This window comes from Harpia harpyja, chromosome 15 (genome assembly GCF_026419915.1).
Source record: "Harpia harpyja isolate bHarHar1 chromosome 15, bHarHar1 primary haplotype, whole genome shotgun sequence".
NCBI classification, from domain to species: domain Eukaryota; kingdom Metazoa; phylum Chordata; class Aves; order Accipitriformes; family Accipitridae; genus Harpia; species Harpia harpyja.
Window position 1 is genome coordinate 31,205,873 of NC_068954.1, and position 27,069 is coordinate 31,232,941.

The following is a 27,069-nucleotide window of genomic DNA, read 5'->3' on the forward strand; positions in this document are numbered from 1 at the left end:
AGGATAGTGGGGACACCCCCAGAGCTGCATCCCCCATCCCTGGGGCTGCCTTGTTTGGGGGGGGGGGCCTCTGACCCATAGGTGCCCTCTGCGGGTTTTGGGGGACCACCGTGCTGGGGGGCTGGGGGCAACGCTGAGACACCCCCCTACCCCCCCCCCCCCATGTTTTGGGGACACATTGGGGTGACCCTGCTGGGAGCCAGCCTTCCCCCAGCCCTACACAGGGGGGGACCCTGGGTCCCCCCCCCAGGCCAGCCCCCGTGGGGGCCGTGGGGGCTCCCCCCGCCCCAGCCCTGTTGTCTGCGGGAGGGTTATTCAGCCCGGCTTAGCGGGCGCTAATTCCCCGGCCGGGGGGATTAGGGCCAGGCTCGGCCATTGGCGCCCGCAGAAATCTGCCGGGGCTGCAGAGGCCGCGACAAAGGGCTTTGCTGCGCTCAGCGCCCCGGCACGGGACGGGGCGGACGGGGGGTCCCGGCCCCCACCCTCGCTGCGGGGCCGCTGGGAGGGGGCACCCGCCTGGGGGAGCTGGGGAGGGGGCACAGCCCCGAGTGGGACGTGGGGGAGGACCCCGGCATCGGGGTGCTCCCATGTCCCAAGGGTGCAGGACAGGGGTCTTGCAGCCGTCGAGACCCCCCGTCCCCCACAGCAACACTCTGCACCCACCTCTGACCCAAAGCCACCTTTAATCCCCCTGGGGGGGGAGAGGGGGGGGGCTGGAGCCATCTGTGCATGGGCCCCCCCCTATCCTGCCGGGGGGCACCGTGCCCTGGGTCCCCCACGGAGGATGCTGGGCTGGGGGGCTGGCGGGGACCCACGTGCCACCTCCCGTAGGCTGGGTCAGAGCTGGGGGCTGGGGGGGGCTCAGGCTGTGCCCTGGCCCCGCTCAGCTGGGGGGGCCGGGGGCCACGGGCGGAGGGCGAGGAGGGGGACGGGCTGGTGGTCTCCACCAGCGCCACGTCCCGGCAGGCGAGGCAGGCACCCAGTTTCTCCCGGGAGGCACCGGGGGCAAAGACGAACTCGTAGGAGAGCCCGGCCAGCACCGCACCCAGCACTGGCCCCAGCCAGTACACCTGGGGGGGGGGGGGGGGCATGTGTCAGGGGTGGTCCGGGGGACACACACAGGGTCGGGGTGCCCCAGGGACAGGGGGACGTGGGGTTAGGGGCTGCTGGGGGGATGCTAGGCACTGCTCAAGGGATGGGGGGACCAGGGACCCCACACCAATGATGGGGACTGACCGGAGGAACCTGCTCCAGGCATGGGGAGCTGTGGGGGGATCACACGTTTGGGGTGGGGGGACTGGGAGGAGCCCGTCCCAAGCATGGGGACTGAGAGGGACCTATCCTGTGATGGAGGGACCATGAGGACCCAAACTGGGGATGCAGCTGAGGATGACCTGTCCCGGGGGGGGGACTGGGGGACCCATCCAAACAAAGGGGAGATCCAGAGAACCCTGTCCTGGGGTGAGGACAGGACTGTGGGGGGTCCCACGCTGCAGCTGGGGGCACCCATCCCCACATCGGGGTCTCTAGGGGGGACCTAGGGGTGCTGCCGACTCACCCAATGGTCGTCCCAGACGCCGGTGACGATGGCCGGTCCCAGCGAGCGTGCCGGGTTCATGCTGCCCCCCGAGAACGGCCCCTGCGGGAGAGGGGGGGTCAGGGCTGGCCGGGGTGGGGGCCGGCAGCCCCAGCATGGGGGTAGGCGGGTGGGGGTCCTTACCGCGGCCAGGGCGCCGGCAGCCACAGCGCTGCCCAGGGCCAGCCCGCCCTGGGGGGCTGCCCGGTCGGCAGCAGCAAAGGCGACCAGAGCCAGCTGGAAGGTGGCGAAGGTCTCCCAGGCCAGCGCCTGCCTCGCCGTCCCTGCCGCACTCACCTGCCACAACAACCCAGCCTCAGCACCCCGTCACCGTCACCGGGACAGGGACGGGGACAAGGACACTCACCCTGGTGATGAGGCTGGCGTCGTCCGGCAGCACCAGGCGGGCGGCGGCGGCGGCCAGCACGGCCCCGGAGCACTGGGCCAGGAGCCCGGCAGCCCCGCGCAGGGCACCCAGCTTGCGGGTGCAGAGCAGGGCCAGGGTGAGTGCCGGGTTGGCCTGGGGTGCCCCGAGGGTGCAGGCCAGCGCCCCGGCCGCCAGCCCCCCGGCCAGCGCCGGCGCCAGGGGCCCGGGGGCTGCCGAGGCGCCCAGTACCACCCCCACGAAGATGAGCGTCGCCGATGCCTCCGCCAGCACCCCCCGCCAGAAGCACCCGCTCCGCAGCTCCTGGGGGCACAGGGCAGCCGGGTGTCACCCCAGCAGGCACCGCGGGGACCGGGTGCCACAGCGATGGGGTGACACGGTGACAGAGTGCCTTGGTGATGGGTTGTTGTGGCAACGGGGGACCTCAGTGACGGGGTGCCGTGGCAACAGGATGCCTCAGCGACCGGCATCTCGGTGATGGGGTGCCACGGTGATGGGACCCCTCAGCAACTGGGTACCACGGTGATGGGGTGCCACGGCAAGAGGATGCCTCAGCAACCGGGTGCTGTGGTGGTGGTGGCATCTTGGCAATGGGGAACCTTGGCAAGAGGGTCGCCACGGCAACTGGAGCACCACGGCAGGCAACAGAGATGGGTGCCGTGGCTACAGGGGGTTACGGTCACAGAGGTGGGGGCAGGAGCCACAGAAGGGCTGGGGACCAAGGCGGGGGGCACACAGGGACCCCTGTGCCAGGGCTATGGGCTGGGGTGCCAGGGCTGGGTGCTGAGATGACAGACCGGGGGGGGGTCCCCATGAGTTAGGGGGCTGCTCACCCACCCCCCCGGCAGAGAGGGACCCCAGGGCCATGGCTCTGGGGGCGACCGGGGGGCTAAGGGGGAAGGGGCCGGGGCAGCGCAGCTCGCAGGGCCTTACCTCCCCGATGGCCATGGCGCAGCTGCGGGGCCAAGGAGAGCGCGGAGGGTACCCAGGGCGGGGGCACCTCCCACCCCCCCGGCCCTGCCACCCCCCCGGGTGTGGGGAGGGAAGGCCCCATGCTTGGCACAAGGCAGCCCTGGGGTGCAGGAGGGGGGGCTGAGAATGGGGCAGGACCCTGGGGGGGGGCTGCAGGGGTCCTGGGATTGGGCTCAGAGCATCTCTGGGTGCCATGGCAACGAGCTGGGACACTTTGGGGTGTTGCCACGACGACCAGCGCTCCATCCCCGGGTGAGAGATGAAAGGCAGGGATGAAAGGCTGGGGGGGAAGGTGCCTGCCTGCGGAGAGGGGGGGGCACCCCCATAGCCAGCCCTGCTCACACACCACGGACGAGAGCCCAGGGCCACCCCCCCCCCCCCCCCGCTGTGCCGGTCCCCAGCGGGGCAGCAGGAGAGGGCTGGGGCGGGGGGTGCCCCTCTGCCCCCCGGCCCGCAGGGAGCCGTCCGCCCGCGTCCCTGCCAGCTCAGCAGCCCGTCCCCGCACGTGGGGTGAGTCAGCGGGGTCGGTGCCGAAGGGCCTGGCTCAGCACGGGGCACGCGGGGGGCCCCGTTCCCTGCTGACGCCCTGCAAAGAGCCAGAACAATCCGCGCCGGGGGCTGCCACAATGGGGCCAGGCCGGCCCCGCCGGCGGACGTGTGGACGCGGAGCGGGGGCCACGCGGGTCCCTGCGCCCCGGCAGACGGGGCTGGTTGTGGGGGATGGGGGGGGGTGTGGAGCAACAGCGGCTCCCCCAGCCCCTTTGCCCCCCCCCCCCCCGTACTCTCCCGGCCCCCCCGGCTGAGCTTGTGCCAGGCTGGGCCGGGACCCCTCGTCCTGCCCCTAGGCTGGCCGGGGACACCCCCCCCCCCCCTTCTCCTGCCCCACGAACCCCTGTGGGACCCCGCGTCCTGCCCCTGACAGAACACCCCGGGGATGCTGTACCCCCCCCCCCCGGACCCCCTGGGGACCCCCAGATCTACCCCTGCCCCGCAGGGCCCCCATCCTGCCCCACAGACCCCCCCCCCGGGTGGCCCAGGATCCCACATCCTCCCCTAGAGACCCCTCAGGAGACCCCGGTGTCCCCCAGGTCCCCCTTTCCCGGGGGGACCCCCCCGTCCCCCCCGTCCCGCTCCCCGGAACGCCACCCCACCGCCGCGGGGAGGGGAGGGGAGGGGGGGGAACGGACGCGAAGCGCCAAGATGGCGGCGCCCTGCCCGCCCTCAGCTGCGGGGCGGAGCCTGCCGGAGTCACGCGGCGGGGGAGGGAGGTGCCAAGATGGCGGCCCCGCCTGACGGGCAGGCGGCGGCGGGCGGGGTGGGGCACGTGACCGGCGGCTCCAAAATGGCCGCGCCCATGGTGCGGGCGGCGCGGGGCGGGGCGACCGCCCCGCGGAGGGGTAATGGCGGCGGGGGCGGGGCTTCGGAGCCTTGAACAAGCCGCCCTTAAAGGGACCGCGCGTTACGGTCTGGGGCGCACCGGCCGCCACCGGCCCCGCGGTGCCGAGGCCTCTGGGGCCGCTGCAGCCCATTCCCGGGCGGGCAGTGACACCCCCGGCGGCGGGGGGCCTGGGTCCAGCCCCCAGAGTGCAGCCCCCCCCCCCCCCCCCGCCACCGTCGCTTCCCGGGGCGTTCGGGGCCGAGCAAACCCACGGTTGACGCCGGCATGGCAGACGGGCCCGGCTGGGGGGGACGGGAGGTGCCCCCGGTGTCACGCACACACACACACCCGCCACGGCCTGGCCGACGCACCGGGGCGACGCCTCGGCCGGGGGCAACGTCCAGCCGTGGCCGAAGGGGGGGGGGGGGGGGGGGGGGGTCCCTCCCTGCGGCGGGGCGAGGGGCAGCACCGGGGGGGGGGGCGTCTCACCAGGCGGCCCACGGTGTGCGGTGTCCGCCCCCGCGAGGAGCCGCAATCCCCGCAGCCCGGAGTGGAAGTAGAGTGGAGTGGAGGGGGGGGGGGGGGGGGGTGTGGAAAACCGGCCCGGTGCACCCCCACCGGAGCGGGGCCGTCCCCGGCGTTAGGACCCGGCGTGCGCGGTGCCAGCCCAGATTCCAGGCTGGCTCCCGGGCGTGACGTCAGGCGCGGGCCCGCCTGGCTCCCGGCCCGCCCCGGCCCCTCGCGCTCGGGAAAATGCTGCTCTCGGTGCAGCCGCGCTCCGGCCTCCCCGCCTTCGCCTACAACAAGAGCGGCAAGAAGGTAGAGGCTGGGGGGGGGGGCGGCTCCCCCCTCCCACCGGTCCCGCCGTCGCCGTCCCCCCCACACCCTCCCTCCCTCCCCCGGGCCGCCCGCCCGCCGTCGGGCCCGGCCCTTGGCCGTGGTGGGGCCGCGGGACCCCCGTCCCGGGTGTTCCCCCCCCCCCCCCCTCCCCGCCGCGGAGGGGGGAGCGGGGGGCGGGGGTGGGGGGGGACACACGCCGTGGCGGCCCCCGTGCCTTCCCCGGGGGGGTTGGCCGTGGTGGGGTGGGGGTGGGGGGGCGGCACAGGCCTGGGCAGCGGGGAGAGGACGGAGCTGGGGGGGGGGGGACGGGACACACGGACACCGGGGTCCTCGGGGGGGTCGGGGGGACACCCGGGACCCACCCCCGCCGGGACAGGGGTCAGAGCGGGACACCCGGGTGAGCCACGGCCCCCCCCCCCCGGCCCGGGCCTGGGGTGGGGGGGGGGTGGGGGTCCTGCCCACCCACCCCGTGCCTCAGTTTCCCTCCCGGGGGGGGGGGGCTGTGGTCACTCCCCGCCTTGGCCCCAGGCACAGCACAGACCCCCGGGTGGGGGCGAGGGGTTATGTGGCCCCACGCAGGGTGGGATGGGCCCCCCCAGGCACCTGTCCACGCTTGCACACGCGTGTGCAACACGCACACGCCCGTCCTGTGCGAGCACAGAGCTCTGTGCCCGGCCGTGCCCCTGCCACGGGGTGACACCCCCCCCAGGGCTCGGGCAGGCTCTTGCGTGCGTGCTCCCCCCCAGACACGGATCAGTCCCGGGGCATGCTTACACACGCGGAAGGGGGGGCAGTGCACACGCACACGCTTGTGAACCGTGCACGCTTGTGTGCAGGGTGCACACCCACATGCGTGTGTGCCCACACACGTGTGCACAGCCGTGCTCGCTTGTGCTGGGGGGTCCCCGGGGGTGTCTGTGGCTCTTGGCCAGGGGACCCCACGCGGGTGGGTGACCCCCAGCCCTGTCCCTGGTGAAGGGGGGGGGGGCGGTCACCCCCAGCCAGGACCTGGGGATGGACACCCCACGCTGCAGCAGAGCCTGGATTTGGGGGGACACAGGGGTGGGGAGCTGGGGGGACACGGGGCCACCCTGGGGATGGGGTGGGACCAGGACCCAGGGAGGGGGACAGGGACTGGGGGGGGGCCAAGGCGTGGGGGCGGCCGCGGGTGATTCATTTTTGCATGTTGACATCAGGCCCGAGGTTTCCCAGCCGGCGCCGCCTCCGGCCCAGGGGCCCCGGGGACGGGCGCTGACCCTGGGGCCGTGTCAGGCCGGGGGGTCCCGTGGCCGGGGGGAGCCCCAGGACGGGCAGGATCCGTCCCTGGGCCCCATCGGGGGCTTTGGCCGCCCTCACTGCATCCGCACGCGTGTCCCGTGGGGGGGCCGGGATCTGGGGGGGCTGCCGCAAAGCCGCGGCAGGCGCTGACCCCTGTCCCCCAGCAGCCCTATGTGCCGCCGGCGCAGCCGCTGGGCCCCCCCAGCCCCAGCCCCGCCGGGGGGGCCACGGATCAGCTCAGCAAGACCAACCTCTACATCCGCGGGCTGCACCCCGGCACCACAGACCAGGACCTCGTCAAGCTCTGCCAGCCGTGAGTGGGGCTGAGACACCCCCCCCCCCCAGGCGCTGGGGTCCCCACTGCCCCCAGCCCAGGGCCCCCCCACGGGGGGGCTGGGGGCTCTGCCAGGCACTGACTCCCCCTTCCCCCCAGCTACGGGAAGATTGTCTCCACCAAAGCCATCCTGGACAAGACGACCAACAAGTGCAAAGGTTGGAGGGGCCGCGGGGTCGAGGTGGGGAGGGGCCGGGGGGGCTCTGAGGGCCCCTCTCACCCCCGGCCCCCCATCCCCAGGCTACGGCTTTGTCGACTTCGACAGCCCCACGGCGGCCCAGAAGGCCGTGACGGCGCTGAAGGCCAGTGGGGTGCAGGCCCAGATGGCCAAGGTACGGCACGGCCCTTCAGGCCCCCCCCCCCCACGACACCCGGAGCCCCCGGGGACCCCTGCCGTGCACCAGGGGGCCTGGCCGGCCCCCTAACCCCCCCCCCCCACAGCAACAGGAGCAGGACCCCACCAACCTCTACATCTCGAACCTGCCGCTGGGGGTGGACGAGCAGGAGCTGGAGGCGCTGCTGAAGCCCTTCGGGCAGGTGGTCTCGACCCGCATCCTGCGGGACCCCCACGGGGCCAGCCGCGGCGTGGGCTTCGCACGGTACGGCGTGGGGGGGCCGAGGGGGCTCTGCTGCGGGCCGAGGGGTGCATGGGGCAACGCAGGGGGCTGGGGGGTGCCCAGGAGTACCGGGGGTGGTGCTTGGGGTTGCACAGAGCTAGGGGGGGCTGCATGGGGCTGGGGTGGGGGGGGGGCCGCACGGGGCCGGGGGCAGCCGGGAAGGCCCCGTCCGTGGCCCCCCGCCCCAGCCCCGCTCCCCCCAGGATGGAGTCCACGGAGAAGTGCGAGGCCGTCATCACCCACTTCAACGGGAAGTACATCAAGACGCCCCCGGGGGTGCCAGGTGGGCTGGGGGGGTCCCGAGGGACTGGGGGGGGCCAGGGGCTGGCCAGTGGTGCTGACGGCCCCTCCCCACAGCCCCCCCCGGACCCGCTGCTCTGCAAGTTCGCGGACGGGGGGCAGAAGAAGCGGCAGAGCCAGGGCAAGTTCATGCCCAACGGGAGAGCCTGGGCCCGGGACGGCGACGCGGTGAGAGGGGGGCCGGGGGCCGGGGAGGGGGGGGTGTGTGGGGAAGGGGTCCTGCCGGGGGGGCAGAGCCCATGGCTGCTGGAGGGGCCACGGCGCAGCACTGACCCCTTTGCCCCCCCCAGGGCACCGTGACCTTGGCCTATGACCCCGCGACGGCGCTGCAGAATGGGTGGGTGTCCCAGGACCCCCCACGCCCTGGCGGGGCGGGGGCTGCCGGCCGCGTCCCCCCGCCCCTGACGCCCCGCCCCGCAGGTTCTACCCGGCGCCCTACGGCCTGGCCCCCAGCCGGATGATCGCCCCCACGGCCCTGGCCCCCTACCTGCCCTCCCCCGTCTCCTCCTACCAGGTACGGGGGGACGGGGCTGGGGGTCCCGGGGGAGGGGGGGTCCTCATGGAGGGGAGGAGGGGGTGGGGTGCTCGGGGGAGCCCCCACCCGCTTCCACCCGGCTGCTGCCGCAGGTCCACGGCCCCGCCTGGATGCACCAGTCCTACCTCGTGCAGCCCACGGTGAGCATGGGCGGAGTGGGTGTGGGAGCCCCGCCCACTGCCCCACCCACACCTGCCACTCCCTGACAGCATCCCCACCACCGGCTACTGCAGCAATACCACGCCCACTTCAGATGTGCCCCGCCTGCCGTGGTCACGACCACGCCCACTTTCACCATGCCCCCCCACCGTGACCACGGCCACACCCACTTTAGGCATGCCCCACCCACTGTGACCACAGCCCCGCCTCACGGCCCCACCCTGCCCCACGCCCTGGGTCTCCCTGTCCCCCCGGCCCTGTGTCCCTGCGGTCCCGTGCCCCACGTGTCCCCCGGCCACGGAGCGGGGTCCCCGCAGCCCCAAGTGTCCCCATGCATCCCCACGGCCCTGGTCCCTGTGTCCCACCGGTGTCCCCCCCCCCCACGTCCCCTGGCCCTGCACGTCCCCCCCCCGTTCCCCGGGCTGACGGAGCCGTGCAGGGCGCGGTGCTGGCCCCCGCTGTGGACCACGCCGTCCCCCTCCAGCCCTCCGTGGTGGCCCCCCTGGCCCAGCAGCTCGGCCACCTCTCGCTGGGCAGCGCCGGCACGGTAAGACCCCCCCCCTTGGCCCCCCCCACTGGTGGCCCTGGAGCCCCCCACCCCACCCCACTGACGACGACGCTCTCCCCAGTACGTACCCGCTGCCACCGCCGTCCCCGGAGCCTTCATCCCGCCGTACCCACCGGTGCCGCCTGCTCTCCCGCTGGAGGTGAGTGCAGGGGGACCACGGGGTGCGGGGGGGGGGAGCCGGGGGGGGGGGGCACAGGGGATTGAGGGGGGGGCCCGGCTCTGCTAACGCCTCCCTGCAGGACGGCAGCGCTGCCCCGACCCACGGCCCCATCGAGTCGCCGTCCGAGCCCGGCGCCTTCCCCTACCCCTACCCCAAGTAGCGGCGGGGGGGGGCCGGCCCGAGGGACCTGGCACCTGCCGGCTGCCGGGAGGGGCTGGGCCGGGACCTCTGCCCGGTGCTGCCCCCCCCCCCCCCCCCCCCCGCCGCTGCTGCCACCTCGGGAAAGAGCCGTGCCCCGGCCGGGGGTCCCCGAGCCCAGGGGGGTCCCTGTGCCGGGGGTCCCGCTGCTCCCACAGTGTCTCGCTGCCACCCCAGACGGGCAGCTGTCGTCCCCCCCCCTCGGAGGGCTTTTTTTCCTCCCGCATTTTCTAAAAAACTAAAAGAAAAAAAAAAATAGGAAGAAAAAAAAAAAGATAAATGCCGCCCCGGGGGGGCCGGGGGTCCCCGGCCGCCCCCCTCGTGCTTCCAAGGGCCCGCGGCCCCGCCAGCCCCCGCCCCAGCCGCGGTGCCCCCGTGCCTTCTGCTGCCCGGTCCGGCCGGTGCCCCCGGCTCGGGGACTGGGGCGGGGGGCAATGGCGGACCCCCCCCCCCCCCGCCCCTGTGGGGTCCAGTCTCCGGGCACCAGCCCCCCCGCAGGGCCGGGGGTGCTGCACCCCCTCCCCACCCCGCCCCTGCCGCAGCCATTCCTGCCCCCGTGGGCGCGGGCCGGGGCTCTGCATGCTGCCCCCCCCCCCCGCCCCGGCCTGGGGGGGCAGGACAAGTGCAATAACCCCCCCCCCCACCCCCGCTTCCACGGGCAATGGGCGCCCCGAGGGTCAACCAGGCACTTTAGAGTCCCCGCGCCCGGGGGTGCCGCGGCCCCGGCCCCCACGCTGCCCCCCCCCCCGCCCCCCAGCCCCCGCCCCACACAGCGACAATCAGGGGGTCCCACGGGGGCAGCTCTTGCAACCAAAGATTGAGGGAGTCGCGGGGGGGGGGGCCTCAGCTGCCCGGGCCCCCTCCGGCTTCACGAGCCCCCGCTGTGGGTCCGTCCATCTGTCTGTCCCCCTCGGTGGGGCGGGCAGCCCCCCCCCACTTGCTTCCAGCTCTGGGGCCAGCTGTGCCCCCCCCCCCCCCCGCCCCAGCTCTGCCCAGGGCCTCCTGGTTCTTCCAGTCCCGCCAGTGCAGCGGAGTCCCCAGCCTCACCCCCCGGGGCTGAGGGCCCCCCCCCACCCCGGGGCAGCGGGGACCCCCTGCCACACATCTACCTCACCCCACAGCTCGGTGCATGCTCAGCCCAGGCCTGGGGGGGGCAGGGGGCTGTGGCCCTTTGCCCCCTGCCTGGGGTGACGCCACCCCCCCCCGGTTTCCAGCCATCACCCACCTCTCCCATTGCTGCTACTGCCCGGCCCCCCCCACCCCGGGCATGGCCCCTTTGGTCGGGGGGCTCAGACCCCCCCAAGGAAGGAACCAAAGAGGGAGACCCACAGGCGGCCCCATTCCCCCTTCCCGGGGGCCCGGGGGCCCTGGGACCCCCATGCTGAGCCCCCACCCTGCTGCCGGGGGGGACTGAGTGTCGAGGTCCCACTGGCCCTGGGGGGCCTGAGCTGCAGAGGAGAAAGCCAAGGCCCCCCCCGGCTCCCTCCTGCCCCCCCTTTAATTTATACGTAGCGCATTTTGTACAGGTTTTTAAGTTGCTTTTTTTTAAAATCTCGAGAGGTTTCTAGTTTTGTATTTCTTCCTCCTGCTTCCGCGCTCGGCCCCCCCCCTCCCCCCCAAACAGCTCCCCCCCCTTCGAGGTTTTGTTTTTTTTTGTTTTTAAATAAAAAGGCAAGAAAAGCAAATGACTCTGTCATGTGGGGAGACGGAGGGTGGGGGGGAGCAAGGGGAGAGTCCTCGCAGTCCCCCTGCAGCTCAGGGTCCCCCAAAGCATCCCCCTTCAGCTCAGGGGTCCCTGCAGCACCCCATAACCTGGGTCCCCCCCCCCCAAGCCCAAGCCCCCCCGTAGCCCCCCGCTCCCACAGAGGGCTCAGACCAGCGTGTGTCTATCAAACGTGAGTTGTTTATTCTCGAACGCGACACGCGGGGTCCTACAGCTCGTGGGGACATCAACAGGCAACGGAGAGGAGGGCTAGAGTCTGCCTTTCCTCCTTTAAACCTTATTAAAAATGAGATTGGTCCTAAAAATATAGAAAGAAATAAATTTAAATTCACAAAACCTGTACATTATCAAAAAGTCACTAAAACGACACGGCTGGTTATAGAAAAGGCGGCCGGTGAGCTGGAAGGGGCCGCAGCTGGGGGGGGGGGACACGATGCTCCCGGCAACACCGCTGCCCCCGGCCGGGGGGCACCAGGGCTGGGGGGGCAAAGAGAAACGGCCCTGGCCCCCCCCACCCCAGGCCCGGCAGGGGCTGTGGGGGGCGGGCACCGGCCGTGGGTGGGGGGGCCTTTGGGGGTGCAGGGGTAGAGGGGTGTCAAACCGGGGGGGGGGTGAGGGTGGGGATTTCAACTGAACGAACACGAGAACGATACGGAGACTCCCGAAAACTTTCCCACGACGGAAAAAAACCTGACGGATCCGAAACATTACTAAAAAACAAACCACAAAAAAAGTTTGTTACAGCGCAGTTATTTAGATAAAATATAAATATTTATGCGTAATATAAAGTCAGTTCAAATAGACTTCAAATCCACCTCTTATTTCAAAGCAAAAAAATAAAATAAAATAAAAAGTTTCTGAGGTTATCTGATAGAAAAAAGGCTACTTTGAGAGACGGGGGGGGCGGGGGGCGCGGCCGGGGCCCCCTCCTGCCCAGGTAGGTGAGTTGTTTTCAGTGCTCTGTGGGACCGGGGGGGGGACGCGCCCGGGGCCCCCCCACGGCCCCGCCGGCCGCCGAACCCCCAGAGCGAGTACCCGTAATATCCTGGCCGGGGGGGCTGCGGGGGGTGTCCTAGCCCCCTCCCTGGCTGCCCACCGCGTAAGGGGGACCTGGGAGTGGGGGGGGGGGACCCCCACCCCAGCTCAGGCCCCCGCCAGCTGGGGGGGCCCCCTCCCCACCCAGTGCAACCCCCCTCGACCTGGCAGGGGTCTGGGGGGCAAACACCCGCCTGAGGCTTCAAGTCCATGGTTGGGGGGGGGGGAAGGGGGGGGGGGAGGCGGGGCAGAGGGCTGGGCCCCCCCCGGGGCCTGCAATAGCATCCCTGAGGGATCCCAGTCGGGGGCTGCCAGGACCCCGGCCCAGCCCCGGGGGTCCTCGTGCCGGGGAGGGGGGGCCGGGCTCTTCCTGAGACGTGGAGGCAGGGAAAGGGGCTGCCGGGGCCCCCCCCGCCCTCCCCAGTTTGGTCCCTGGAGCCAGGTGGGGAGGGGCTGGCGCCCACCCCGGCCGCGGGCAGGGGGTCCGAGGGCAGCGGGGGGGCTGCACCGGGGGCCCCCCTCCCCGTAAAGTGTCTGCGCGGGCGGGGGGGTCCCGGCCGGGGTGGGGGGTGGCGAGGCGGGGGGGGGGCTAAGTCCACTTTACTGGCCGTTAATGCATGTAGACGCTGCACAGGAGTGCTCGGACACATTCACTACGAACTATTGCTATTATTAAATATTCCCAGCGGGGAGGATTCGCTTCCCTCGTTTGTTGGGGGGGGGGGGGGGCGGGGGGGGCTGTTTCTGTTCTTAATTAGAAAATAAAATTTAAAAGAAAGAAAGAAAAAAACACCTCTTTTTTTTTTCTTTTTGGCTTACACAGTCTGTGAGTTTGTGGTGCTGGGGGGGGGGGAGGAGGTCTGGGCAGGGGGGGCTGTCCGGGCAGCGGGAAGGGGCCGCGGGGCGGGGGCCCGTTCGCGCCAGCCGGGGGGGCCCCCGCGCAGGATCAGCAGGCAGCGAGATCAGCTCCAGAGGAGTCAGTTCTTGGGGGGGCGCGGGGGGGGGGGGGGGGGGGGGGGACGACCCCCAGCCCCGGCCGGGCGGGGAAGGGGGGGTGGGGGGGCGCCGGCCCACCCTGCTCACGGATTAGTAGCGTGTTTTCCCTGATAAAACTCCTCCCACCGGCTCTCGAAGAACTTGCGCATGGCGTGCCCGGCCTTGCCCACGTCCGAGTCGTCCTCGTTGAAGGTCTGGCAGTTGTCGAACACCAGCATGGCGTCGGCCGCAAACTCCTCCGAGCTCGAGTACCTGCGGGCAGGAGGGCGGTCGGTGGTGGCCGAGGACCCCCGCCGGCCCCCGAGGGACCTCCCATCCCTAGGAGGGACCCCCCATCCCACCCGGGACGCCCGCTCACCCGCCCCGCAGCAGCCCGCGTGCGCATGGTGGCGAAGTCCATGGGGTTCTTGATGATCTTGCGGTAGCCGGGGACCAGGCGGGGGTTGACGGGCTCCAGGAAGGGCCAGGCGTCCTCGTGCGACTCCATCTCCATCAGGATGATCCTGGGGGCGGAAGGGGGGGGGGGTGGCAGGGTCAGGGTGAGCCCCCGGTGACGTGGCCCCGGGTCCCATCCCGTCCCCCCCGGCTCCACTCACTCGCAGAAGGTCAGGTCGCTGGGCTGGCCCCGCAGCGTTGCGCCCCTCCGCTTGGCGGGGGACAGCCCCTCGCCCGCGTAGCGCGGCACGGGCAGCCCCTCGCGGCGGCGCGAGGCCGGCCGGCGGCGCGGGCTCTCCTCCTCCTCCACGAGGCTCCCCGCGAAAAGACGCCCCCGTTTCCGTTTCTTGCCTCGCCGGGGCGAGACGGGGTCCCGGTACTCCCCCTGCCTGCGGGGAGGGGATGGGGGTCACCGCCAGAACCCGGGGTCACCACCGCCGGCCCCGGTGGGTGGGGGGCTGCCCCGCGACCTACCCGGGAGACACAGACGGAGCAGAACCAGTCGCCCTCAGGCACCTCCGTCATCTTGGGCCGGTGGCAGTAGAGGTGGCAGCCGCGGTCGCAGCCGTCACACAGCAGCAGGTGCTCATCATCGTCACCGCGCCGGCACACCAGGCAGGTCTGCGGGGAGCGGGGCTCAGCTGCGCCGGCGTGGGGGTCCCCGCCACCCCGTGGTGGCCGGCCCTGGCAGGCGGCTGTGGCCCTCCCACCCAGCGGCGTGGCACGGGCTCTCACCACTCTGTTGACCGACTTCTCCCAGGCGATGGATTTCTCCAGCTGGTAGATGCAGAGGGAGACCTGGGCTGCGCTGCGGCACCGCTCCAGCGTCTGCCGCCATGTCCGGACCCGGGGCGTGATCTCGTAGGCTCTGCGGTGGGAAGGAGGTGCTCAGCCGGAGCCGCTCGCATCCCAGCGGCGCAGCCAGGAGGGGCGCGGGGCTCACATCTCGGTGGGGCCCAGGCTCAGCTCCTCGGGGTTGCTCAGCACGGCCTTCTCCACCACCACTTCGTGCAGGGGCCAGAGCGGCTCCTTCAGGTAGCGCCGCTCCACGTTCTGCTCCAGCGCCGCCAGCCGCAGCACCGCCAGGTCCAGGGGGTTGGTGCGCTCCCGGCACAGCGGCAGCCCGTCCCGCCGGCTCCGGACAGTGATGTCTTCCAGGGGCTCCACCTTGTGCTCGCAGTACTGCAGGTCATCCCGCGTAGAGTCGGGGCTGGGGCACGTCCAGCCCTGCGAGAGAAGAGGGGCTCAGGGTGGGCGCCCAGCCGAGACCACCGCAGCGCCTGGCCCGGCACCTACCCGGATCTGCAGGTCTGCCATCAGCACGCGCTGCTCCAGCTCCTCCACCCACTGCAGGACGGAGAGGTCGGTCTCGTAGGCTCTCTCCATCACCGACCACTGGGCCAGGGCTTCCTGAGACACGGCGGCGGCACCGGCCGCCTCGGGGCGCAGGTGGAAGATGGGGTCTGGGGGCGGAGGGTGGGCTCAGCGGCGGGACGGGCAGCGGCCCCCCACCCCAGCCCGCGCGGGCAGCCCTTACCGGTGGTGGCACGCAGGCAGACCTCCCGCAGGAACTCCTTGTGCTTGGTGAGGTGCTTGTGCAGCGCCTTCTCCCGGATGCCCCGCGGGTGCAGCGCGCGAGCCACTGCCTCCAGCTCCTCGGGGTCCTGCAGCCACCACCAGCCGCTCTGCATCTCTGCAAGGCAGCACCACGGCGCTCAGCAACCTGCTCAGCTCAACACCGGCAGCCCCTATCCTGGGGGTCCCGGGGCTGGGCTGGGCTCTCACCAGGGGGAACAGGCTGCTCCGTCAGCTGGGTCAAGTACTTCTGTTCAATCTGCTTGAAGAATTTGGTAGGGGGCCGCCCTCGGCGCTTGGGCTGCCCTGGTAAGTCCAGCTTCTCCAGGCTGCCCCGGCTCCTGGGGCAGGCACCGTGGGCCCTGGCGCCGGCGTGCACCGGTGTGGAAGCGAGCAGGGGAGCCGTGGGGTCGTCCATGGGGAGACCGTTCAGCTGGTGGGGATGGAGTTTGTCAGAAGGGCCAGGCATACACCCGCTCCTTGGTCCCTGACCCCATGGCCCCCCCAGTCCTGCGGCTGTTTTGCTTCTCACGAGCTCAGCCCAGAGGGTTGGGGGCAGCAGGACCGAGCTCCCGGTGTGCTGCCACAAGGACAGCATCCCCCAGCCCCGGGGGTGTCCAGTGCCCAGGCAGAGGGTCCCACCCTGCTCCCCCACAGCTGCCCAGGGAGGTTCCCCCCAACATGGTCCCCGCAGGCTGGGGTGGAAACGCTGGGTGCAGCCCCCCGCCAGCCCCAACCGGGCCCAAGCACATACCTGCCTGGCCGAGCCCTTGGGCAGCTCGCTGCGGGGCTGGCTGCGGGGCTGCATGGTGGCTCGCAGCAAGGGCTCAGCAGAGGAGGTAGCGAGGGGGGGCTCGGTCATCGCAGGGCGTCCGGGGCAGCAGGTTGAACCAGGGCCCCCGCTTTTTCCGCAGCCTCAGGGGCACTCTCCTCCTCTTCCTCCTCCTCTTCCTCCTCCGCAGGGTCCAATGGGGCCTCGAGCGGTGGGAGCCCCCGTGTCCCCCTTGCCGGGGCTGCTGTCCGGGGTGAGGACGGAGTCCTTGAGCAGGGACGACTGCGTCTGGCTCAGCCAGGAGAGGAAGGCGGACTGGCTGAGGTCGTGCTGGCTCTGCCCCAGGGGCACTGACTCCTCCAGGACCCCATTGACGGGGGGGGGTCTGGGCCCGCAGTGCTGCGACAGCTCCTCTTTGCTCTTCCGGGGCCGGCCACGGCAGCGTGAGGCCGTGCAGTTTGTCCGGCTGGGAATGGGCACATCCACCGGCTCCTCCTTCACTGGGGAGGCACGGGGGGACACCTTCTCCTCCGGAGGCTCCTGTGGTGCTTCCTCAGCCACTGCAAGGGCAGGAAAAGGAGATGAGATGCAGGGTCCTCTCCCAGCCAGGAGATCCCTTCTCCGGGAGCCCCTTCCCAGCTCACCCTCTGTGCCCTCCACGAAGATGCCGCCCAGGTGGGGCAGGACCCAGTACCGCCGCCGGTACCGGTCCTGGCCCAGAGAAGCTGCTCGCAGTGTCTGTGAGGAATGGAGCAGCTTCTTGCGGAAGAACATCTGCCTCTGTGGGGAGAGTGCAGAGCGGTGATGGGACCTGCAGCCCTGCAGTGGGGGACGAACCACCAGCCCTCCACCGCCCGCTCACCTTGGCCAGCTTCTCTATCTGCCTCTCGAGCTCAGGGACGCTGGACGCTGACGTGTCGGCCTGGGGAAGAGATGGGACCTGTCAGGGAAGCGCGGGCGGGCAGGGAAGAGACCCCCGAGGGCAACGTCCCCACCTCTGCCCCACTGTGAGTGACGGACCCCGCGGCCACCCCACCTCCTCCTCCCTGCGGGATTTCCGTCCGCGGCTCTCCTCCTCCTCCTCCATCTCCAGGCCCGTCTCCTCTGTCAGGCGGGAGCTGCGCCGGCGCCGCCCGTCCTCCAGGCCGGTGATCTCTGATTCAGGACGTCCCGTCTTCTTGGCCAAGGCGACCTTCAACCTGCCGAGACACAGCAGAGGCGTCCGCTGCCTGCTCCCATGCGCAGCCCGCTCCCCCCGGCAGGCCGACGCACGTGGTTACAACGCAGAGCTAGAAAAGTCACCCCGAGACCCCCCAACCCCGGGGCGCAGAGGGTAAGGTGCAGAGGCCACAAATGGGACCCAGCACATCCAGTGGGGCAGCCCCCCCCTCAGCCGGTAGGCAGGCGGTGCTGCCTGCCAAGCGGGTGCAGGCAGCAGGAGCCACAGGCAGCCCCCCCACCCCCCCACCTACCTGCGCAGCCGGCCCTCGATGATCCACTTGTTCTTCCTGTAGTTGGACATGTTCTCCAGGGTCTTGTCGATCTCGCTGCAAGGAGACGGGGACTGGCTGCGGTGAGTGGCTCCACGCAGCTCACCCGGGAAGGAGAGGGGCCCATGCCAGGCACCAACACGCCTGCGCTGCCCACGCCGTGCCCGCGGGCAGGGGGGGCCGGGATCAGAGGACGCGCTTGCCCCCCACCCGCGCTCACTTGATGATGAGGGCGCTGCTGTTCAGCTCGTTCACCAGGAAGGCCAGGATAGCGGCTTTCTTCTCCGGGGGCAGCGCCTGGAAGGGCTTGGTCCGCAGCCCGTCGCACAGGTCCTCGCCTGCCCCGTACGCCGTCAGGAAGCAGCGCAGGATCTCGGAGACGGTGTCGCGGTTCAGGCTGATCTCCGACACCTTTTCCCCCAGGATCTTCAGGGACTGGGCAGAGCAGAGCAGGGGGTTTCAGGGAATCAACTCCTGCCCCACAGGGCGGTTTGGAGGAGGAGAAGAAATAAGACGGGGAGGACACCAGCACCCCATGGTTGGGAAAACCAGGCCAGGAACAGGAGCCTGAGTGGGAACAAGCCCAGGGGTGTCCCAGGCAGCTGGGCAGGGCCAGGCAGCGCCGCCTGCCTGCCACGGCCCCAGGCCCGCGCAGCAGGACAGACAAGGGAGCACCCCAAGGGCTGCCAGGGGCTAGGAGCCAGCTGGGCACAGAGAGAGGGTGCAGGAGGCTGCAGCAAGAGCAGCACCTCCCAAATCTGGGCTCCCCCATCCTGAACCTGCAGCAGCCAGGGTCTCGTGGGCACTGACACCCCCAACTCAGCTAGGGAAGGGGCCGGGGCTGGCTTACCTGGCAGTAGGGTGGCAGTCCGGGGTCGTAGAGCGCAGCCTGCAGCAGCCGCACGAGCAGATCCTGCACTTCGCCTGCGCTGTCGCCCACTCCCAACAGCCCCTCCTGCAGCGTGCACAGGCTGGGCACATCCTTGGCCGGGTCAAAGCCCAGGACCTTGCCGTAGCTCTGGAGAAACTCCACGACCGTCAGGCAGTTGGAGAAGGCGCGGCTGGGCAGGATGAGGCCCGGGATGCGGGAGAAGGCTGGCAGGGGCTGCAGGGGAGGAGAGGGGGTGGTCAGGGCTGGCGAGGCACCGGGCAGGGCACCAGCTCACCGGCTCAGCCCAGCCGAGCCCCCTGTGCCCCAGCCCACCTGGTGGTCCCCCAGGCACATATCCTCCGTGGGCTTCTTCATCTCCTCCAGGATGAGCTGCTGCCGCCGTCGCTCCTCCAGGCGCCGCTGGGCCAGCAGGCCCTTGTCCGCCTTGCGAGCCCCTTTGCCCTTCTTCTCCTTGGGCCGCGCTTTGTCCTTGCCCTTCTCCGGTTTGCCCTTCTTCTCCTTGGCCTGAGGACAGAGGCCGGGACGTGTGGGGAGAGCGGCTCCATCTCCTCCCCGCTTCCCGGCCCCCTCGTACCCGCAGACTCACCTTGGACTTCTTCTTGGCCTCCTTCCCTCTGGGGGCTTTGGCTTCCTGCTTCTGCTTGTTCTTGGCCTGGAAGGGGCAAGACCAGCTCAGGGACCCAGTGGCCTTCCCACAGTAGAGAAGCCCCTACCCCAGACCCGGAGGGGTCCCAGAGCCACCCCCAATCCCCCACGCAGCCACTTGTACCTTCCGCCTCATTTTCTTCTTGATTTTGCTCATTTTCAGCTTGTCCTCATCACTGAGCACCTCTGTGAGAGCAGAGAGGGAGAGTGGCGATGGACCAGCTGCTGGGGTCCCACCAGAGCCAGCCTGCGAGGGGCTGCACGAGCCGCCCTGAGCCGGCGGGACCAGGGAGGGGGTACCTTGGGCTTCCAGCCTCTTCAGCAGCCGCGCGTCCGTCTTGCTCAGCAAGTCGACCATCTTGACCTTGGGAGGCCGGCCCCGGCCGCGTTTCGCAGCCGGCGGCTCCTTGGGCTTCGCCTTCTCGGCATTGCGGGGTCGCCCGCGCTTGCCTGTGATGGCCTGGATGCGCGAGGGGATCTCCTCGGGGCTCAGTTTCACCCACTGCAGACCCTGCGGCACAAATCTGGGTCACCTCCTGCAGCACAGCACTAGGGGGGACAGGGTGGCTCAGCTGCCCCCAGACCCACCTCCGGCGTGTCCCGCTCCTCATAGAAGTCTCCCACCGGCATGCGGGGGCTGAAGCTGAAGTGCTCGCGCCGGACGTCCTGCACCACGTTCCTGCTCAGGTACTGGGGGGAGGAGGAGGAGAAAGGCCGTGAGCAGGGCTCAGCGCTCCGGGCCTCACAGCTGCCGGCTCACAGCAATGTCCGTCTGCTGCAGTCGGGGGCTCTGGCAGAGCCGGGGGGACCTGTGGCAGACCAGGACCCCAGGTCAGCCCCCACCCCGCTCTCCCCGGGGACCGTACCTTGATCACCTCCGGGAACTGCTTCATCCTCTTCCCACAGGGCCCGTAGTACCAGGTCTCGCCCTGCCAGCGGTGGTTCCCCTTCTTGATCCGCACCTCCCGCCTCCACCTGGGCACAAGGAGCTTCAGCCCGGTGCCGCGGGGCGGCCGCGGGGCCGGACGGAGGGAAGGGAATGGTGCCACGTACCCGTGCTGCAGGGGAAAGCGCACCTCCTCCTGGGTGGCGATGCGCCGGCGGGGGACATCACCTGCGAGAGAGGGGACAGGACGCTGGGCTCGGGCGCGCTGGCTGGAGGGGGGCATCCGCGGGGGGGGGGGGTCCCGGCTTTACCTGCTGCCGAGGTGCTCAGCGGGGCAGCCTCCTCGCTCTCTCCTTCTGGTGCGGCTGAAGTCTCCGGACAGCTGTCGGCGGCCTCTTCCTCCTCCTCCTCCTCCTCTGCGGACGGGGCCGGGGAGTCCGGCTCCAGCGGAGGGTCGAGCCCCAGGGACCCCGACTCCTCCAGCCCCGCGTGGCTGCTGCCGTTCAGGTCGACGCTGCCGTCTGCGGAGCCAAGGTCAGGGACGTCACCGCCGAGCGCGGCCGCCTTCCTGCTCCGCCCATGACACCAGACAGCCCCGTGGGGGCTCACGTCCAGCCAGGGGCAGGTGCCCGCACCGGCGCACCGTCCATCCCCTGCGGGGTCCCCGCCAGCACCGGCCGCAGCCGTGGGGGGTCCCCGCTCTGCCCGGACACAAAGGTGCTGCGGCAGCCGCGGAGGCAGAACGAGGCCGGCGGGGCGGCCACCGCCCCCAGGCACGGGGGCCGGCTGGGGTGGGGGGGCGAGCGGCTGGCCGGCCGGCGCGGGGGGGAACACGGGCCCGTCCTGGTGTGGCACGTACCGTGCAGGGTGGGTGGCGAGCCGGGGCTGGTGAGCAGCGGGGCAGGCGGGGGGCTGGCGGGCAGCAGGCTGAAGGGGCCGGCGGCGTGGAGCGGGGGGCTGGCGGCGCAACGCAGGCCGGCCAGGTCGGGGGGCTCCTCCAGGGGGGACTTGTCGCTCACCAGCTGCGAGTCGTCCATCGCGTAGAGGTCCCCGGTGCCGGGGTCTGGGGGGGGGGGTGAGCACCAGGACCTGGGCTGGGGGCACGCAGACCCACATCTCCGCTCCCGAGGGGCGGCCGGGCACAGCGGGCGCGGGGGGCAGCCGGACCCCCCCCCCAAGCCGAAAAGGCGCCGGCAGAAGAGGGGTTAAGGGGTTTCTGCGCCCCCAGCCACGCCCCCCTCCTCTGGGAAGCGGAGGAGCCCAAAATGGCCGTGGCGGTGGCGGTGATGTTCACCAGCGCGGAAGTTCAGGCGCTGAGTAACAGCCTCGTCACGGAGCTGGGAAGGAAGGGAAGGAAGGGAGCGCAGAGGAGGCTGGCGCGGGAGGGACGCGGCAGGGACGCGGGCCCGCCCCTGCCCGCCAGCGCCTGCCCAGGGCTGCCTGCCCGCCGAGGCCGCTGGAGAAGGCCTCCGCCACCGCCATCGCCATCGCCACCGCCATCGCCGTCCCCGTCGCCCGGAGGGGGCCGAGAGGGGCTGGGCGCCGCTTTCCCGGGCACGGGGCAGCGCAGGGGATGGCCGTGCTGGCTGGGGCCGGGCAGCTGCCCATCCTGCCCGCCGCGGCCCCGAAGCCCACCCCCCGCTCCCCTGGCAGCCTCCCTACCTCTGGCCAGGGACTCGAAGGGCTCCAGGGGGTCTTCGCTGAGGATGTGGGCGTCCTCCAGCCGAGGGGCGATGGGCGACGCGTCCCCCAGGCAGTCGCTGCCCGCGCCGGGGGCCAGGACAGGCCCCTCCTGCCCGAGCGGCACCACGCCGGGGGCAGACCCGTTGTAGTTGCAGATCTTCAAGTCTAAAGGGAACAACGGACTGAAAACAGATCCCGTAGCAGCGGGACGTGACGGTGACAGAGCCCAAGGCCTGACCACCCCCCGCCCCGGGGTATCACCCGGCACGAGCCACCGCCATTTGCACCGGGACGGTTGGCTTCGGGGCCTCCCCCCCGGCACCCAGCCCTCCCGTGGCACCCAGCCACCCCCAGGGCTTGCGCACACGCCCACGGAGGGGGGGGGGGACACGCCGCTCTGCCGGCGGTGACGCCGCGGGCTGCGCCCGGCCCGGTTTAACGAGATCCCAACACCGACTCTGAGTTGCGACAGGCCAAACCTTGGCCGGGACACAGGGCAGGCGGGTCGGAGGGGCTCGGCCTCCCCAGGGAGCGTGATGCCCAACTCCCACCGTCCCGGCTAAGGATCCAGCACCCGCCTGTCCGGGCCACGGTGCCGCAGCCCAGAGCTGTGCCCGCCCGCACCGGCAGCGCCGGGCTCCTACCTGGCTGCGCCTCCTCCAGCTCCATGCTGCCCACCAGCCCGCCGCCGTTCTCCGCAATGGCAGGGGGGGATCTCTTTGGCTGCAGCATCGGCGTGTCCCTCGCCAGCGCCCGGCTCCTCCGGTGGGCCTGGCGGCAGCGAGAAGGGCTGGGTGCCGGAGCCCAGCATGGGGGAGGGCTGGGCAGCCGTGTGTAGAAGCTGGCTGGCCCGTTTCTGCATCAGCTCGAAGCTCTGGTCATGGAAGGAGTCGTACAGCTCCTGCGAGTCGAAGTTCAGCCCCATGGGGCCGGGGGTGCCGTTGCCCCCAGAACTCCTGCCCGGCCCCCCGCAGGTTAGTGCCATGCCCCGGGGACGCTGGCCTGGACCCCCCGGCGATGCCATTGAGTGGGAAATGTCCGAGGCCGGAGAGCGGGTGGGGGCGGTGGGGGCTTGCTGTCCTTGAGGCCGCCGGCACCGGCGGGCGGGTACGGCGCGTAGTCCCAGAGGCAGTCGTAGGTGCGGAGGGGCGGCGTGCCGGCGGGCGGCGAGCTGGAGGTGAAGGTCCCTGAAGTACTGGGGTGAGATACAGTAGAGAAGCCATTGACATTCATGCCCCCGTTCAGACCTGCGAGGGAGCCAGAGGAGAGACAGCCGGGGTCAGTGGTGTGGTGGGGGCATCTCGACGCCCTCCTTCGTGCGGTGCTGGCAAGGCCCCACCAACGGTGGACGAGAGGTTTAAGGACAGATGGTTTAAGGACACGGCCCAGCAGCCATCAAGTCCCCTGTCCCACCGGTGCCCCCCCGCCCCAGCGTGACCATCACCTGCACCTGGACAGAGCTGGACGGTTGCACCCCTCCGAGAACCCCTGAAAGCAGCTCCCCACTTGGTGAAAACCGGCCCTTGCCGCGGGGCTTCACCGGCATCGGGCTGAGAGCCGCAGGATGCCGGGGATTAGCCGAGGCGCTTGGCAGGGCTGCGCTGGATCAGCTGACCAGCCAAATCCACGCAGAGACCCTGTTCTGGCACGGCCGCTTTTCTAGGCCAAGGCGACGGTGGGCACGCGACAGACCCCTGGCCCCAGCCCCACGCGCGAGGAGCTGCCGCCGGCCGCAGGCCCTCTGTCCCTGCGACCCCGGGCTGGGCTGCGCCGGCCCCGAGGGGCACTTACTTTTCCCTTGTGGGGGGAAGCTGAGCGGGGAGCCGTGGGTGAAGGGGCTGTCCCCTGAGGCAGGCGTGGGTTTCGGTCCTGAGGCAGCGGGTGCAGAGGAAAGGCCAGTGAAGTTAAAATGGTTGTTTGTTTCCATTTCTGCAGAGGGGAGAAGAGGCACCAGGGTCAACCGCCAGCGGGGGACCGGGGCTGCCAGCGCGGCGAGCGCCCAGCCCTGCCACCCACCGCCGGGGCCCACGGGGAGGGTGGGGACCCTCCGCTCCCGTGCCGGGGCAGAGCTGCTCCCTGTGACAGGCAGTGCCAGCACGGGCAGAGAGCCCGGGGAAGCGTCAGGTCCCCGGCCTAGGGCAGGGCGAGCTCCCAACCCGGAGCTCGAGGGAAACGTGGCGGGGGCTGGGGAGGGCAAGGAGTAATGGCAAAAGCCCCCCGGGGACCGTGGTGCCCCCTCGCTGGGGGCCCCAAGCACAGCAGAGATGATGCTGCCTCTGCTGCAAGCTGGCCCAGGCCCGGCAGCCCTAGCAGGACGAGCTGCCACCTGCGTGAGCACAGCTCGTCACCACGCTCCAGCGTCCCCAGGGACGGCCATCACCACGAAACCCCGCTTGCCGCCCGCCCGCGCTTCTTCCCGCATTAAACTCAAGTGCTCGGGCTCCCTGGCGCCGCCATGCCGGGGCCCCGGCATGGGGCTAGACTGCTGGAGCTCCAGCAGGCTCTCGGCCGGCGGACCCGCAGGGGCATTTTCCCAGGGAAGCACCGGCCCCCCAAGAGCAGCTCTGTGACCCTGCGGGGCCCCAGCACAGCCCCACGCTCCCTGAGGAACACCGCGCTCCCAGGACAGAAATGCCTCTGTGGTGACAGCCGGTGGCCCCACCGTAGGTGCAATCCCCCCCAGCCGGAGGGGACCCTGTGCCCCACGGCAGCCCATGCACAGACCTGAGCCCCGTCCCCCCCAGGCACAGCTCCAGGGACACTTTCTGCGGCAGCTGCCTGAAACAGGATTCAGGCTGGCCTCATGTCACAGCCAGCAGCAAGCAGGAGCTGGAGCCCCAGAGCTGCTCGGCAACAGCCCAGGGGATGGGCAGGAGCCGCTGGTGACCTTCACCGCCTGGGAGCAGCAAACACTCCGTCCAAACCAGAAGGAGGGCTCCCAGTGGGGGCCAGCCCCAGGATGGGACCCTGCTGTGCCACCGCACAGCCGGCAGCCGCCTGAGGGGGTCCTGGCACGTGGGGCAGGGGAGCAGACGGTGTTGGCGAACAGAGGCCCTGCAAGCCCAGCAGATGAGATTGGAATCCTGGTGCTGGTGGGGACCCGCAGGGACACCCCATGGGGCTGCCATAGCTGGCGTCTCCCCATCCTGCCGTGCACGCCGAACCTGCCATTGGCCAAGGTGGCGCCGGCTCCGCCAACCTCTCCGGAAGGGCCAACGCTGCCACAAACTCAGCAGACGCGGCGCTTCAGCAGCAGCTCGTGGCACGGCCCGTGTCGAAACCCAGGCGGGGATTTCATCACACCCTTCCTCGCCCTGGTGTCGGCTGGTGCCCTGGTGGGGGCCAGAGGGGCCGGGGCCACCGAGCCCTCTCCCGGCCAGCCGGGGACACCGGTGATTCATCCGCCAGAGAAACCCGTATGGGCAGTGACGCGGCTGCCACACGCACGTTGCTCCCCAGACGTCCCGGGATGGCCCCACAGCCACCCCCCCCCCAACCCATGAGCTGGCGCAGCCTGGCCCCTGCCCCGACCTCAGCCGGGAGCCCCCGGCCGGCACGGGGGAAACCAGCCGCAGGGTGACTGAAAAAAGAAAAAGCCTTTCCGGTCCCACCCCGCGTGTGATGCGCTGGCTGGGAACGCCGCTGCCGGCTTTTGGAGGTCAGAGGAGGCAGCAAAGGGACGTGCCAGAACCGGACAGGTGGCGGCCACAGGTCAGCGCCGCAGACTGGGATGGACTGGACGCACGCCAAGTGCGGGGAGGGGGCCGGGAGCCGCAGGTAGTGCGGCTGGGAGAGAAGCGCCACGGCCAAGAGGCGAAAATAAAAGCCGGGAAGGTGGGAATTAACTACAGCAGTGGCAGAGGGGCTGGGAGAGGGGAGACCAGCCGGGCAGGAGCAGCTCAGCCACGGGGCCGGGGCTCCAGCTGTGGCAGCACCGGCTGCAGCGAGCGGCTGCCCCAGGACGGGGACCTGGGGCTGCGGCAATACCACGCGTGCCAGCTTGCCCTTGGTCTGGGGACAAACGGGGCCCAGCCCCGGTGTGGGGACACCCTGGGCCCTGCCGGTGCCGGAGCCGCCCTCGGCATCGCTGGGAGCTCGGCCAGCGCTGGGCGCGGTGCGGGCAGAGGCCATCGCCTCCTGCCCGGGGCTCCTGCCCGCCGCAGCCCTGCTCCCCCCGCCAGGCAGCACGTGACCGAGCACGGAGCCGCAAACTGGGCCACGGTGCGTAACCGGAGCCGGCCGTGAGCGGGCGAGGTGAGGAGGGCGAGGGCCGGGGACTCGGCCGGCAGCTGGATGGGACCCTCCGGCCTGGCAGCATCGCCGGGGTCTCACCGGCGGCGACAAGGCGGCTGCACGGGGGCTGCTCTCCGGCTCCCACCGGAGCGGGCAGAGCCGACGTGGCAGCACCCGCTCGCCCCGGTGTTGAGGCCCAAACCCGGCGGTGGTGGCAGCACCCACCGGTACCCGGCACGGGCTCACCGCGCTCCCGGCGGCTGCGGGTGCCAGGCGGGGACACGGGGCGCTCGCAGGCAGGGACCGACCCTGGAGCTGGGGGGGGGGGGGGGCAGAGCTCCGGGCCTGGGGGGGCCGTCGGTGACGTTTAGCCGGCGCCATTCCCCGGGCAGGGAGCTCGGCCAACCCCCCCCCCCCCCGGCCCAGCGGCCCCCCCGGCCCGGCAGCACCGGGCGGCCCCGGGAGCAAGACGCGACCTGATTAAAAAGGACGTTTCAAAAACAAGGAGACGCAACAACCGGCTGCCATTTCCCGGCCACTTCCTGCGGGGGGACGCACACGGACACGGAGGGACACGGCCCCGGGACCGGCTCCCCCCGCCCGGTCCGCGGCGCCGCAGCCGGCGGGGACACCCCCCCCCCCCCGCTCCCTGCGGCAAGGACACCCCCCTCCCCCCCCGGGTCTCGCGGGGATGGGGGGGAGCGCCCCGCCCCCACCCGCCGCCGCAGGGGGGGTCCCAGGCCGGGAGGGGGCGGGGGAACCGAACGGGGGGGGGGCGGACACAGGGACGGTGCCGGGGCGGGGGGGGGGGGGTGTCTCGGTCTCCCTCCTGCGTCCGGGACGGGAAAGCCGGGGGGAACCGCACCGGCCACCGGGGACGGGGGGCCCGGGCTCCCCGCGGCTCCGAGCCGGGCCGGGCGCAGACGCCTCACCGGGAGCGGAGCGGGGGGCTCGCCGGCGGCCGGTAAGGGGGTGGTCTCGCCGGGCACCGGGATGCGCCGGGGGGGGGGGGGGGGGGGGGGTGTCTCACCGAGATCGGGAAAGGAGGCGGGGGGGACGACGACACCCGTCTCGCCGGGGCCATCCCCGGGCCCCCGCGCCGGGCCCCAACCGCCCCCCCCCACACACCCCCGGGCCGTTAACGGCCGCCGCAGACCGCTACCCCCCGCCCTCCGCCCCGACCCCGCACCTGGCAGGCGGCGGCGCGGGCCCGGCGGGCGCCCCGGGCCCGGCTCAGGCGGCGCGGGGCGGGACGCGGCTCCGCATGGCGCGGCCCCTCCGCGCGGACCGGGCCGGGCCAGGCCGGGCCGGGCCGGGCCGCAGCGCACCGGGCCCGCCGCGCCGAGCGGAGCGGAGCTCAGCGGCGCAGGGCAGGAAGCGCCTCGCGCCGCCGGGCGGTCCCAG

General features: G+C 71.7%; 3 protein-coding genes across 7 annotated transcripts; 1 reads left to right on the forward strand and 2 right to left on the reverse strand.

Annotated features, from left to right (window-relative positions):
- Positions 1-682: 682 nt before the first annotated feature.
- LOC128151771 (aquaporin-2-like) lies at positions 683-5,049 on the reverse strand (the record flags this gene model as incomplete). Its single annotated transcript, XM_052809418.1, has 6 exons — positions 683-691; positions 816-1,070; positions 1,559-1,639; positions 1,721-1,873; positions 1,944-2,264; positions 4,801-5,049. Coding segments are annotated over 6 exons (1,068 nt in total), but the record flags the coding sequence as incomplete, so codon positions are not given.
- Positions 4,980-9,303, forward strand: RBMS2 (RNA binding motif single stranded interacting protein 2). Of its 5 annotated transcripts, none has more exons than XM_052810169.1 (13): positions 4,980-5,130; positions 6,594-6,742; positions 6,863-6,921; positions 7,004-7,095; positions 7,205-7,362; positions 7,584-7,663; positions 7,739-7,848; positions 7,971-8,017; positions 8,101-8,194; positions 8,308-8,355; positions 8,814-8,921; positions 9,004-9,081; positions 9,182-9,303. In XM_052810169.1, exons 1-13 carry the CDS (start codon positions 5,065-5,067, stop codon positions 9,260-9,262), a joined length of 1,170 nt encoding a protein of 389 aa, XP_052666129.1. In that variant the 5' UTR covers positions 4,980-5,064; the 3' UTR covers positions 9,263-9,303. The 5 variants fall into 5 exon arrangements, with proteins under 5 accessions (XP_052666129.1, XP_052666132.1, XP_052666127.1 ...); XM_052810172.1 differs by having other exon boundaries at positions 7,211-7,362; XM_052810170.1 differs by having other exon boundaries at positions 4,991-5,130; positions 6,597-6,742.
- Positions 9,304-11,183: 1,880 nt separating this feature from the next.
- BAZ2A (bromodomain adjacent to zinc finger domain 2A) lies at positions 11,184-26,990 on the reverse strand. The gene is given in 36 exon segments (XM_052810216.1): positions 11,184-13,306; positions 13,413-13,426; positions 13,428-13,557; positions 13,651-13,882; positions 13,885-14,110; positions 14,225-14,357; positions 14,433-14,716; positions 14,786-14,952; positions 15,027-15,182; positions 15,275-15,497; positions 15,819-15,914; positions 15,916-15,972; positions 15,974-16,055; positions 16,057-16,396; positions 16,481-16,616; positions 16,699-16,758; positions 16,873-17,035; positions 17,309-17,383; positions 17,547-17,761; positions 18,177-18,431; positions 18,531-18,722; positions 18,805-18,870; positions 18,988-19,049; positions 19,164-19,374; positions 19,452-19,553; positions 19,730-19,838; positions 19,917-19,977; positions 20,061-20,270; positions 20,609-20,812; positions 21,412-21,597; positions 22,077-22,143; positions 22,145-22,378; positions 22,380-22,478; positions 22,480-22,679; positions 23,224-23,361; positions 26,855-26,990. Coding segments are annotated over 35 exon segments (5,352 nt in total). The 5' UTR covers positions 23,360-23,361; positions 26,855-26,990; the 3' UTR covers positions 11,184-13,137.
- Positions 26,991-27,069: the final 79 nt, after the last annotated feature.

Coding starts and splice junctions, on each gene's coding strand:
- RBMS2 (XM_052810167.1), top strand. CDS start 5,065: ATGCTGCTCTCGGTGCAGCCGCGCTCCGGCCTCCCCGCCTTCGCCTAC. Junction 7,363..7,583: donor CGCGGCGTGGGCTTCGCACG/GTACGGCGTGGG, acceptor CGCTCCCCCCAG/GATGGAGTCCACGGAGAAGT. Junction 8,922..9,003: donor CGCTGGGCAGCGCCGGCACG/GTAAGACCCCCC, acceptor CGCTCTCCCCAG/TACGTACCCGCTGCCACCGC.